Source organism: Tetranychus urticae, chromosome 3 (genome assembly GCF_039701765.1).
Source record: "Tetranychus urticae isolate SD_2017Ah chromosome 3, NJAU_TeUrti_SD_1.0, whole genome shotgun sequence".
NCBI classification, from domain to species: domain Eukaryota; kingdom Metazoa; phylum Arthropoda; class Arachnida; order Trombidiformes; family Tetranychidae; genus Tetranychus; species Tetranychus urticae.
Genome location: NC_142960.1, coordinates 6,610,197 through 6,623,581, shown reverse-complemented (window position 1 = coordinate 6,623,581; position 13,385 = coordinate 6,610,197). Strand labels below are relative to the sequence as shown.

Genomic DNA, 13,385 nt, shown 5'->3' with positions numbered 1-13,385 from the left:
GATATTTTCTTCAATTAAAATTGAAGTCTATAAGAAATTTAGCAAAAAGCAAGATGAGCTATTAGCAAAAATCGTACAAATATGAATGAATCATATTTTGATTATCACAATGAACAAAAATTTTCCTCGTTATTATTGGGTCTACTGATTTTATAAGTTCACTAAATCAACAAATATACAATCCTTTAATGTCTAATGGTTGGATGAACCTCCTCAACTTTTAATTCACGATGAGTTCCATCACAAAACGGCCGGTGCTTTGTTTGTTTACAGTTACAAAACCAATAATCCTTTGTTTCTTTGCACTCGAAAGGAATAGGTTTCATTTTTATTTGATGATGTTGTACTCTATGAGTTCCGTCACAAAAGGGCTGAAAGTTGAGAAAAAAAGATGAGAATAATCAATAGTATCATTTTCCTATCAAGTACTTTTTCACTAGATTAATATTAAGAAAAGAGAAGATCTATGCTGATAAGTTTATTATAACATACCTGATTTTTGGAGTATCCACAAGAACACCATAGATAAATTTTTCCAGTATTGCATTTGACTTTTATTGGTTTGATTGAATAAACCTTCCCAAAACCTTTTTGATGATATTCCCAATATTTTTCTTTGGCCTCTTTCATATCGAGTTGGTCTTTTAAATCTTTATCAGATGGCTCGGTGGTGTCTTTAAATGAAGAAGAAAAGTTTACCCGGCTCACTATACCTCCATAAGGCCTTATATTGTTAAATACTCGACAGGTAATCATATTCAGAAGATATATAAATCAAAAACTCAATAAAAAATGCACGTTTAATTTACCAAAGAGTAAAGAATTAAGAATCTTATTATGATAATCTTGATAAATATGTGTAAATATGGTTTTCTCGATAGTATTGAGTCAATCGATGAATCGCTGCATGTTTTGTGAGGTAAAAGCGCGAAAATCTCATAGTTTTTGAGTTTAATGATTAAAAGCTGTTTTAAAATAACCTCGTACTTTCATAACAATTGTTTATTTTTAAATCGTAATTTACGTGTGTTTCTCATCTCATCAATGTCTACTACCATGTCACTTAAACGAAAAAGAGAGGAAGAAGTGCCTAATAAGAAAACAAATGGAGCAAATGGTACTGTTGAGTACAATCCTGCTAAAAGCAACTATGATGTTTTGAAGGATGCTTCATGGAAAGATAGCGAGAAAACGCCGTTCATCTATTTCACTTTAACTCTAAAGGCTATCGAAGAGGTGTCATCAAGACTTAAGATGATTGAAATCTTAGCTAATTATTTATGGTCTGTTAAAAGCAAGAGTCCTGATGATCTTTTACCTTCAATCTATTTGTGCCTAAACAAACTGGGGCCTGCTTATGAGGGCCTTGAATTGGGAATTGGGGAGACAATCATCATGAAAGCTTTGGCCAATGCTACGGGAAGAAGAGTTGATCAAATTAAGGCTGATATCAAGAAGAAAGGTGATCTAGGTCTTGTAGCTGAGGACAGTCGGACAACACAGAGTTTACTGTTTAGACCTCCGAGATTAACCGTCCAAGGTGTCTTCAAAAGTTTCCGTGAAATTGCTCAATATTCTGGACAAAGTTCAGCGCAAAAAAAGACAGATAAAATCCAATCTCTAATTGTTGCTTGTAGAGATTGTGAGGCTAGATATCTAGTTAGATCTCTAGCTGGTAAATTACGGATAGGATTAGCTGAACAGTCTTTACTTTCAGCTTTAGCTCAGAGTATTGTTTTAGGAGATACCAAAGCTAAAAGAGGAACGGATTCTTTTAAAGCTAAAGTTGATGAAGTCACGCAAATTTTAAAAACTGTTTATTGCCGGTGTCCGAATTATGAACAGATAATAAACGTTCTCTTAGAACACGGATGGGAGTCTCTGGAAGAGAAATGTCAGTTAGTTCCTGGTATTCCATTAAAGCCTATGTTGGCTCATCCTACAAAAGGTGTAGATGAAGTCTTACGTCGTTTCAATCAAGCGAAATTCACTTGTGAGTTCAAATATGATGGTGAAAGAGCTCAAATACATTTACTAGAAAATGGAGAAGTTCGTATTTTCAGCAGAAATCAAGAGGACAACACGTCCAAATATCCAGATATAATCTCGAGAATGAAAGATGTCATCAAACCTGATGTTAAAACTTGTATTATTGATTCAGAGGCAGTTGCTTGGGATTCGCAAGAGCAACAGATTTTACCTTTTCAAGTATTAAGTACTAGAAAGAGGAAAGATGCCGCAGAAGAAGACATAAAAGTTCATGTTTGTTTATTTGCTTTTGATCTCCTTTATTTAAATGGAGAATCTTTGGTGACTAAAAGTTTCAGTGAGCGAAGGAATCATCTTTATCAAAGTTTCAATGAAATTAAAGGAAAATTTATGCGCGCCGTGTCTCGAGATGTTGAAACTACTGATGAGATTCAAGAATTTTTGGACGAATCAATCAAAGGTAGTTTTATTCATTATCATCACTATCTTTCTAGCCTAATTATTTTATTTTTATTCTCTATTCACTATTTCAGCAAAATGCGAAGGGTTAATGGTGAAAACATTAGATGTTGATGCCACTTATGAAATTGCTAAACGATCTCGAAGCTGGCTTAAGGTATGTTTTTATTTTTATCATTTAGCTCGATTTATCCTTTTATAATTTTATGTTTTCTTTAACAGATCAAAAAAGATTATCTTGAAGGAGTTGGTGATACGCTTGATCTTGTTGTCATCGGAGCTTATATTGGCAAAGGCAAAAGAACTGGTGCCTATGGTGGTTACTTATTAGCTTGTTATGATGAGGAAAAGGAAGAGTTCCAGTCTATATGTAAACTCGGTACGGGTTTCAAAGATGAAGATTTAGAAAAGCAGTTTGAATTGTTCAAAGAGTTGATCATTGAAAGACCTAAATCATACTATAACTTTGACCCGTCAATTAAACCTGACGTTTGGTTCGATGCAGTTCAAGTATGGGAAGTTAAATGCGCTGATTTATCGATTTCTCCTGTTCATCGAGCAGCTTTCGGTTCTTTGGAATCTGAAAAAGGAATATCCCTGCGTTTCCCTCGCTTCATAAGAATCAGAGATGATAAAAAAGCAGAAGAAGCAACTTCAGCTATGCAAGTTGTAGATATGTATAATAATCAAGAACAAATCAAAAATCAAACAAAAACTCATGACAGTGATGATGAAATGGATATTGATGATAAATAAACTGATTTTCGAACAATCTTAATATTCTGGATTTTCATGTCAATCATTTCTGGTCAGGTCTGGTAATTAAATTTTGTTAGCGCGCTTTTTTGCTAGTCAATTCTGAATTATCAAAGCACAGGTTCAATGGCACTATCGACTTGTTCAATCAAGACAAGTAAAGGTTACCATTACGGAATACAGTGATTCACCTATCTTCTTCAATATCACCAAGCAAAATATTTTTGTAAATTAAATAAAATTAAGTTGTCTTCAGTGTAAAAATAATTTAATGTACAAAATTATCGATGAAACAATACAATATCAGCGTCTTAAAATTATGATAAAATTTCCTATGATGGTAAAAAGCAAAAGGGCAGTCACTAAAATATAAATACAAAAAGTGAATATTCCATCATCTAAGCTTCTTGGAGTGAATTCCGATGATGACTGAGACTTTTCTGGAAGGATCTGAAGTGGACTGTGAGTTGAATTTAAATTGATCAACTCAACTTCTGGAGATTCAACATTAACTTCACACAGATACATTTTATTCGTTCTTTTCGAAATCATATGTATCTCTAGGGTCGTACCTTCCAATGGTGGATCGCATGTAAAATTCATAAAAGTCCTGGGAAACTTCAGAAAGGGACCACATTGACGAGTGTGATGACCATTGGTAATTGTTATCCAGACTTCGGGGATTCCGGGGGAAAGTCTTTTGTAGATTTCAACCTTTTCTTCTACCATGGAAATTTGCACGGAGCTAATTAGATGCATTCGTCCAAAAGAAACTTGAAAAAAATTTAATGTGTCGTCTGATGACCGGTAACAGGTATACGGATCTCCATCGACAGCTAAAGATGTAGGGGTTACACTATTTGACGCTTTCGTTGGTTTATTTGCGGCTAAATTGTGGGCACCAACACCAGTAAAATATAAACAAAAAATGATGCCGAACATTTTATTTATGAAAAATTGACGTGAAAACATGTAAACATTAATCGTGACTAGATACGAAAAACAGTGAAACTAAGCTATTTATAAGTTGAGCCGAAGTGAGCTAAGCAGCTTAAGCTGATTAGAGCTAAAATTTTTTAAGTAACTTAATTCAAAGAGTATAACTTACTCTTTGCCACACTTACTAAAAATGGATATCGCTCATCTTTACCATGAAGCATAATCAAGTCAGTGCCATTCAATTGATCATAATTAGCATCATTGAGTTTGAAAAAAAAATTTCCTATGAAATTAGAATAGAGTAAAACTATCAGAATTTTCAGAGTCACTGATGGACATTGAAATGATTGATAATCGATTGGAGCTAATAATGAAGATATGCTTGTCATTGGTCATGAATTTTGAATTACATGCATAATGTATTATTGCATAGCATAACTGAAAGGGTTAAATAATGATTGAAACATTAAGGTTAATGGGACATTTAATTAGTGCTCTTTATTTATTATTTTATTATTTTTAAAATAATTTGAAAGAAATACAGTGAGATAAAAATTGTTTGTAATTGATTAGATCAATTGCCATTCAATTTGAACGTTTCTCCATTTATAAATACATTTCAGGTTGTATGAATTTTTGTTTAGGTTTTAGTATGTATTAATCATGATAATGATAATGAAAATAATTATTGTTACTTTTTTGTTCGTTAATATACTTCCTAAGCTTAGATTCGAGGAGTGATTAGTGTTCTAATTGAATGAGCATCCATGGCAATTGGAACTGAGACTGAGGTAAATTTTTCAATAATAAGATCAACAGGACTATCATTTGTATTAAGGATAACCATCACCATTTGATCTGATGGGTCAATAAAAGCTGCCACATAAACGCCTTGAGAATCACCTTGAACTTCATGGCCAATATAGACTGAATTAGGCGGAATAAACTTTGAGAAATGTCCCAATGAATAAAACATTGGGTTACGATAATAAGTAGCTTTACTGGCATCCACAAGTATCAAACCATCAGTCCAATTTTCCGCCCATGAAGGACCTCCTTGCGTATTAAGAGCAAGATTCCAGTCCAACCATCCAGTTGTGAATCTATTCAAGTCCTCAATGATATCGACGGCATAAGTTTCAGCACGAGTCCAGTTACCAAGTTGAGCTGATAAATATAAAGATGATGATAAATGTTTTTACATATTAATGTTAAACACAAGACTTATTCAAAAAGCAACTTAATAAGGAAATAAGGAATTTTAATTGGGTTTACCTCTTTCAGTGCTAAATCGGGCAAAACCTTCACAAGCTTCCGTAGAGAAAAGGAAATGATTTGGGAAATTGCTGTGAACTAAATTGAGATTCTCGTAAAAATCTTCAAGACCATTTTTGTACCAATGGTAACCAATACCAGTAACATACGAGGCAGCTTCGGTATCATTTAAAACGGCCTCTGTATAGCTGGGAAGAAAGTCTCTTATATCGTCATGAAGAAGAACTTGAAGTTTATCAGTTCCGTAGCCAGCATCACGTAGGACAGGACCAAGATCAAGTTTAACAAAGTCACGTAACTGTTGTGGAGTTAGGCCAAGGCAGTTGTAGAAAAATTCTTGATGAACAATTGCCTGAGTCGGTTCGTTTTGGGTAGTTATACCCCAGAAATCAATACCCTCTTTAGCATAAGCCTCCAAAAACCTGAAAGTAACAAAGTTAAAAAATTATTCACGGGAAAATTAAAACATTACTGTTAATAATAAGAATGGAAAGTAAACAAATTAACAAAAACATTGTTAATCTTGGAATATTACTGAATTGTAAATAAGTTGATTTATAATAATAAGTTCATAATAAGCAAACATTTGTTAATGATTAGCGTCAGCAACAAGATGGAAGTTTGTTCAGTGCATTGAAGTTATTGAACAAAAAATGGTAAAATAAATTATCATTGCATTTATAAACTATTAAACACACGAGGTAGCAATGAATTGATCAAATTTAAAAGTAAACATTCAACACTGCCAATGACCTAAATTTCTGATTTTATCTTGTAGCTTCCTTTTGATTCCTCATGAAATAACATCACATATTCATGAACTAATTGAAAAAAAATTCCTCTTTGTGTCTCTATTGTTGAACGAGTCTTCCCTAGCCTAGTTTTAGGTCAATTACAAATGTTTCTGGGTTTGCCAGTTAATGATCAATAATGTAAAATGTTACATGGATGACCTGAAAACAACAAGTGCAAATTATTCATGATCAAGAACCAATAGCTACAAATCAGAACGAAATGTGTATCACCATCATCATATGATTCAACTTTCTCGTTGCATAATTCATTTTTAGTTTCAAGGAAAAGTATTACAGGAATAAATTAACCTGATAAAAGGGTTAGAATCAATTTTAATTGCGAGAAAAAGATAATGATCGGCAAGTCAATAGATTACTGTGTATGCAAATAGAGTAAAATTTAAATTAGATTCTTACTTGACATAGTATTTAGCCCAAGCTTTGTAATAAGGTCCTCCCGGTGATCCTTTGAGAAACCCACTTCCAGTAATATTGTTATTGGTCTTCATCCAACCCGGTGGTGACCAGGCACTTCCCAATAGTTTAAGGTTACCTTCCTTTAGTTTCAAGGCTTGTTTGATTAAAGGAATCTGAATAAACAGGAGAAATTCCCATATTAACTATCTTATCAATCATATCTAATGTATTAACGACATGTTATATCTGTTATTGTGATAGTATCGCTGAATTGAAAGTTGCGATATCATGTGAAGGAGCAATTTAATGTTTTGTTTTCAATTATAACGATTTGATTTGATTTACCTTTAAAAGTTTGTCTTCGGGCTCAAGAGCAAAATGTTCAAGCTCAAAGTCATCTGGTTGGTCATCAGCATAGGTGTAAATGCGAGTCGAGAAATCAGTTCCTCCAATTGGGACGCGAGTAACTGAATAGTCGAGACCATTCTTTGAAAAATAGTTACTCATAATAGAGTCGGACAAATTAACAGGTAAATTAAGCAAGTTTAATCCAGTTGCATCTGTTATAGCTCCACCGAAACCATGAATGGTTTGCCTTTGGTCATCAATGTTTATCTGAATCCGTAACTTTTTGTATGGTAAAGTCAACTTTTGAAGCATATTAGACTCGAGTGGACGAGTCAAGTCATTGATAGACAATTGTGTCCGATGGAAACGATACTGATCTCGCGAAGATTCCCATGAGTCAATGTAACCCTTTGAAACTGGAGTTGCTGGTTCGATGTTGGGACAAACACTGATATTGCACACACAAACAAATGAATTTTGGTCAAAATATTCTTTAACACAGTGATCATCATTACCATGGATTAAGGTAACAAAGAGTAGCATAACAGTCAATGTTAACACTTGTAAACCAGTCGAATGATTCATTTTTTATTCTTTGTTTCTTCTTTTCTCACGTTTTCTTTTCTTATCTTCTAACAAATCTTGTAAATAAATTAATTTCTGTAACCGTTTTGGGTTGAACTTTGACTCAATCTTTTGTCTTGTCTGGTTATGTCTAGACAAGGATTACTCAAAGGTAAAAGCAACTAAACTTAAAGGGTAACAATTGTAAACGAATGAAATGATAACTAAAAAGATCACTCTTAATAAATATTTACACTGAAGATAGCGGTTGGGTTTTGCGTTTGTAATGTACTGGTATCAACAATAAGCAAGTTTGGTAACATTGGACAATGTTTCACTTGACAATTAATAGAGTAAACTGTTTACCGTAACAATAACCAATTTTAATCGGGAAAAACTCAGAATTAAATCAAATTGAGATGAAAATGAGGGTGAGTAACGGAAGAGAGAAGTTTATAAAGAGATCTTTATGAAGGGAGAAGAAGAGCGAGAGAGAGAGAAAGATGGAAATAAAAAAATATTGATATTTCAAGTGTTCAATTCATGTTTCTATGAAAACGATCATCAGATTTTCATCTTTCTCTTTCTCTCCCTTCCAATCTAGTTCAGCATTGATTAATAATAATTGGTGTCAAAAATGAAAACAATAAACTTCAGCTGATCTTTATCATGCAAACATTGAACAACCAAGTCAACATTAAACTAGACTGATTATGATGATAACTTTTTTTTACTTACATTAAAGTTGAAATTTGCAACCCTTTTTTGAACTACATTATTATATTCATGATCAATCCATTATCTGATATTGCAAGATTGATTACCAATAGTTTATTGATTGAAAGTGAAATGCAAAGAAAATTATTGGAATCAAATTTTTCATTTTTATTATTTTAAACATGAAAACATCTCAAGAAACGATCTTACCTTTAACTCGTTAACTCATAATTTCATTTGTTTGCTTTACTCCTCAGTTGATATGGTGATTACATTTGACTTTTCCCAGCATTATCTGTCTGTGTTTAGACATTTGAATTTCGGGATTCTTCCAATTTAAGTAATAGTCTCATTAAGTCTATAATCAATATGGAAACCACCGATTAAGGTGATTAATGCGTCTCTCCAGTTCATGATGATGGTAATGATTATTTATTCATTTAATTTTTGACTTACCTTCTATTCAACCTTCAATTGATTCGAAAGCAAAGTTTCCATGTTACAAATTTAATCGATAAGAGTCCTTTAGCCTTAACTTTCAATAGGATTCAACAAGTGGGGTCGAGATAAAGACAAAAAGTATTGTTCGCCAATTTGAGGTAAAAATTAATCCCAATAAGTTAGGAGGCATCAAAGCCATTGTTGATCAATTAGACTGTTTGTGTTGGTAAACATGAATTTCACACTTGATTGATCAAATCCTAAATCTAGTTTGATTTAGAGCTAAAAAGTAACAACTTGGGCAATTTAAAACCCAATGTAAGAACCTAACCGTCCTTTAAATAACCCAAATCCTGGTTTGACACTGGTTCCAGTGTTGTATTGTTCTGGTTCTTCAGAGTCAGGAATAATTTGTAGCATTTTCAATGTTTTTTTACCTTCAAAACTCATCTTGATAATTTATAAGCTAATTCAATTTGTTTTTAAATGTTTAAAGATATACAGTTAACTAATTTAATATATCCGAGATGAGTCAAATTAAATTGGATTCTTGAAGACTGTGGGATAATCTTGCGATACTACTTCGATAGTATCATTCAACTTGGTTATTCTTAAAGATTTTTAGATGGTTAAGATGTTAGCTTCAATTAAAAATTCCTACTTTTATTATTCTACATTTATTTTAACGCTTTTTTCAATGTTATGGCTGATATGGTGGTTGAAAAATTATTATTGAGATTTAAATTTTATTAAGATTATTTAAAATTTGAGTTAGCCGCCAAATATAATTTTAGTTGTTAACCAAAACAATCTCACATGTGTTAAATCCAGTTTTGTTTATTTATAAATGTATTTGTGAACCATGTTTTTTGATCGTTTGGATTTAAATGTGATTAGAGTCTATTGTCATGTTCGAGATTTTTTTCCTCAAATCACAAGACTGTGATGGACTACGATCAGCCTACAACTCACTTTTACGCGAGGTGTTTAATCCTCGCTGGATTGATTTCTCAGAAATCGATGAAATGATCTCGCTTCAAGAAAATCCTGTTTTAGTTTTGGATTCATTCGAATCTAGCGAGTTTTCACTTCTCAAATCCAAAAAGAGTCTAAAAATTTTCTCAGCTTTTGCCTTGCTCTCAATAAATCCAAGAAAGCCTAAAGACTTGCTTTCATTCAAGCATCCTCACATCGCCAGTACTTGTATGAAAAAAGTATCTTTAACATTCTCTGGTATTTCAGATCATTCTGTTGTTTCGGAAATTAGGAGTAAAACTCGTGCCATGGGTGGTATTTTTAAACCAGCACTATATGCAAAGACAACTCACATTGTTGCTACAAACTGGAACACCGAAAAAGTGAAACATTTTAGGAAAGCAAACAAGCCTGTGATGCGTCCTGGATGGGTATTTAGATGCTGGGAAAAGAGAGAAGATATTCTTGATATAAAAGAGTTAGACCCTCAAGAGTTCACTCTACCTGTATTTGCAGGGATGAATATTTGTGTATCAGGGGTAAGTTGCAAAAATTTAAAGTTTCTCTACTTTTATAGCTGACTTTTTTTCTTCTTTTCAGTTTGAACAACGTGAAAGAATAAAAATTAAACAAATGGTTGTTACAAACGGAGGCAACTGGCATTCCGGGTTACTTTTGAACCAATACGATGCTGATACTGAGTATACACAATCAACTCAAATTGATCCTAGTAACAAAACTACTCATTTGGTTGTAGCTAGTAAAGCTGGTGACAAATATAAAGCTGCAATGAGTGACCCAGACGTAAAAATAGTTAATATTGACTGGATCAATAAATCACAACTCCAAGGGATTCCTCAAATGGAAGATCATCCAAAATATTGTTTAAGGGACGACAATGCTGTGAATGAGTTGAAACGAGCAGAAAGGGAAAGAAAACGTAAACAATTGCAAAGTTGTAGTCAAAACAGTACTACTTCAACTCAAGACAATTCTTTGCCAGTTCTTCCTCTCAAAAAGGATATTTTCACCATAATTGAAAAACTGGTCTTCACCAATAAGATTCCTTCCACTGTTGTTTTCGATGGACTCAGTTTTTGTTTTTGTGGCTTAGGCACTAATTATCATCAAAATGTAAAAAAACTCATCTCTCGTCTTGGAGGCATTGTTTATAACGAACTTGTATCTGCCGTTACGCATGTTATTATTGGACCTCATATGACTTCTCGTGATGCATATAATCTCAATCGACACGAAGAAAAATATCGAAGTATATCTAAAGTGTCTTTAGAGTGGGTTGTTGAATGTGCAGAAAATGGAAAATTGTGTCCTCCATACTTTGACGATAAATTAGAAAAATTCTTAGAGCAAATTAGTTCAACGCAAGATTTACCAGCCAATGACGCTAAGGATGTTGCTTATGCAAGAGCTTTGAAACGAGCAGATGAATTCACTAAAGAAATTGATTTGGTTGAAAAATTGAACCAAAATAACAACGCAAAGAATCCCAAGAGTAGTAACAGTAATGTTAAAAGCGGTTTCCGAATGGGTTCCTTTTCAGCTGCGGCCAAATTAAAGATTAAAAGTATTCCAAAAAGACGGGAGAGCAATAATCTTAGCATCCCTGTTGAATGGGCAAATTCATCTAACGAATGAGTCTTTTCTAATTAGTACTTGAATTTGTATATTTTTAAACTTTATACTCATCAATGCTGTAATGTCTGTGTACAAAAATATGTATCTTTTTGTTTCTTTTGATTTAAGATCGTCGCAAAGATCTAATCAAGTTAATTTATAAATAAATAGCTATTGCAAATGCAATCATCTTGGGACTTTGTTTTGATTTTGTATATGACTGTTTGTTAACTAAAATTTTTGTGGTAAATTAAAATAAAGTTAAGAGTGGTACAAATGGGCAAAAACTAGTAAAAATAAATTTGTTACAAATTTAGACTCTGTTGGTTTGTAGGGACATTTTGCAAGGTTTTAAAGTTTCTCTGATGAACAGTTTTGGAGAGATCGAAGTCGAAATTGCAACCTCGATCGCTTTTTATGCAACTACGGAAGCAGATTTGATCATAGAACTCGTTGTACTGATGTAACTTTTGATAGCCAACTAGAAAATGTACTTATTTTGAGAAATAGAACTTTTCTTTTTCTGCAAAACATATTAGTTCGATTTTCAGTTAAATCGATCGGTCTCTGTGAACGACAAAGTTAGCGAGCTGAAACGTGTTATTTGTCTATAAATATTGTTAGTTCACATCTTGGACTGAATAAATTTAACAGTTTAATAACAGTTCTCTTGATTTTGGTCATTAGACTTAAAATTTTGAACATTGATATTTCGAGAATGGCATCATTTACAATCATTATTCTTAAACAAATTTAATTCTTAACTAATTACTAATCCAACACAATCAAATAACTTTCCATTAGCGCATTTGTTTCATAATATTTGGCTTTTTAATGTGCTAGCAACAACCTATTTAACAAAACAAACTCATAATAACACACATCTTGGTAAATAAACCATTTTTCTGGTTTCACTTACAAATGAAGTGCAAAAAGTAATGCAAAAGACTCGAACGTTTGAGTTATGAGTTGCGACTTTGTGGGTTTTGTAGATACATAAAAACTGCATCTATTGGTACCATTAAATAACTCATCCGATGGACAGTTCTCTAGAAAATCGAGGTCGAAGTTGAAACTTCGATCGCTGTTTAGGCAGCTATGGAACAAGATTTTGCCAGGAAACTTATGCCACTGATTTTATCTTTGAATAACTAACCAGAAAATGGTCTTATTTTGTAAAATAAAGCTTTCCTTTTTCTGTAGCACGGCTAAGTTTGATTTTCAGTTAAATCGATCACTTTGCGTTACCGTTAGAGTTAGAGAGCTAAAACTTATTGTCGGTCCATTAAAATTGCAGGTACACATCACGCACTGAATAGTTTTACCAAATTATAAAGAGTTCTCTTGATATTCGCCATTAGACTTAAAACTTTGAGCATCGATATTTAGAGAATGGCATCAACTAGAATCATCATTCGTTGCCCAATGCAATTCTTTACTAATTACTTATTCAATTTAACCAAATAACTTTCCTTTAGCGCATTTGGTTCATGATATTTGGGCTTTAAATGCACGCCCAACAACTTATTTAACAAAACAAACACATATCTCGGTGAATAAACCATTTTTCTGGTTTCACTTACAAATGAAGTGCAAAAAGTAATGCAAAAGACTCGAAAATTTAAGTTATGAGTTGCGACTTTGAGGGTTTTGTAGAGACATAAAAACTGCATCTGTTGGTACTATTAAATGCCTCATCCAATGGACAGTTTTCTAGAAAATCGAGGTCGAAGTTGAAACTTCGATGGCTCTTTGTGCAGTTATGGAACAAGATTTTTGCATGAAACTTATGCCACTGATTAGACTTTAAACAACCAACTAGAAAGTGATCTTATTTTGTAAAATAAGACTTTCCTTTTTCTGTAAACACGTTAGTTCGATTTTCAGTTAAATCGATCACTTTGCGTGACCGTTAGAGCTTGAGTGCTATAACATACGTATTTGTACGCAAAATTGATTGGTGCACATCATGCACTGAATAGTTTTACCAAATTATAAAGAGTTCTCCTAATATTCGCCATAAGACTTAAAACTTTGAACATCGATATTTAGAGAATGGCATCACCTACAATCATC

The 13,385-nt window shown here is 33.0% G+C and overlaps 3 protein-coding genes across 3 annotated transcripts; 2 read left to right on the top strand and 1 right to left on the bottom strand.

Annotated features, from left to right (window-relative positions):
* The first annotated feature begins 948 nt into the window (after positions 1-948).
* DNAlig1 (DNA ligase 1) lies at positions 949-3,226 on the top strand. Its single transcript, XM_015939268.3, has 3 exons — positions 949-2,449; positions 2,523-2,605; positions 2,671-3,226. The coding sequence occupies exons 1-3, from the start codon at positions 955-957 to the stop codon at positions 3,202-3,204; spliced, it is 2,112 nt and encodes a 703-aa protein (XP_015794754.2). The 5' UTR covers positions 949-954; the 3' UTR covers positions 3,205-3,226.
* Positions 3,227-4,615: 1,389 nt separating this feature from the next.
* On the bottom strand, positions 4,616-8,019 carry LOC107371804 (lysosomal acid glucosylceramidase). The gene is made up of 4 exons (XM_015939966.3): positions 6,975-8,019; positions 6,630-6,802; positions 5,419-5,840; positions 4,616-5,310 (listed from the first exon to the last, which is right to left on the bottom strand). The coding sequence occupies exons 1-4, from the start codon at positions 7,560-7,562 to the stop codon at positions 4,868-4,870; spliced, it is 1,626 nt and encodes a 541-aa protein (XP_015795452.2). The 5' UTR covers positions 7,563-8,019; the 3' UTR covers positions 4,616-4,867.
* A 1,526-nt stretch (positions 8,020-9,545) lies between these two features.
* On the top strand, positions 9,546-11,495 carry LOC107371518 (DNA topoisomerase 2-binding protein 1-A). The gene is made up of 2 exons (XM_025162684.2): positions 9,546-10,213; positions 10,275-11,495. Exons 1-2 carry the CDS (start codon positions 9,608-9,610, stop codon positions 11,328-11,330), a joined length of 1,662 nt encoding a protein of 553 aa, XP_025018452.2. The 5' UTR covers positions 9,546-9,607; the 3' UTR covers positions 11,331-11,495.
* The last annotated feature ends 1,890 nt before the right edge of the window (positions 11,496-13,385 follow it).

Excerpts from the sequence above, each read along its gene's own strand:
- DNAlig1 (XM_015939268.3), top strand. The coding sequence starts at position 955 with ATGATTAAAAGCTGTTTTAAAATAACCTCGTACTTTCATAACAATTGT. Across the intron at positions 2,450-2,522 it reads TTTGGACGAATCAATCAAAG|CAAAATGCGAAGGGTTAATG; the intron begins GTAGTTTTATTC and ends TCACTATTTCAG. Across the intron at positions 2,606-2,670 it reads GATCTCGAAGCTGGCTTAAG|ATCAAAAAAGATTATCTTGA; the intron begins GTATGTTTTTAT and ends TTTCTTTAACAG.
- LOC107371804 (XM_015939966.3), bottom strand. The coding sequence starts at position 7,562 with ATGAATCATTCGACTGGTTTACAAGTGTTAACATTGACTGTTATGCTA. Across the intron at positions 6,803-6,974 it reads CCGAAGACAAACTTTTAAAG|ATTCCTTTAATCAAACAAGC; the intron begins GTAAATCAAATC and ends CTGTTTATTCAG. Across the intron at positions 5,841-6,629 it reads TGGGCTAAATACTATGTCAA|GTTTTTGGAGGCTTATGCTA; the intron begins GTAAGAATCTAA and ends TGTTACTTTCAG.
- LOC107371518 (XM_025162684.2), top strand. The coding sequence starts at position 9,608 with ATGTTCGAGATTTTTTTCCTCAAATCACAAGACTGTGATGGACTACGA. Across the intron at positions 10,214-10,274 it reads TGAATATTTGTGTATCAGGG|TTTGAACAACGTGAAAGAAT; the intron begins GTAAGTTGCAAA and ends TCTTCTTTTCAG.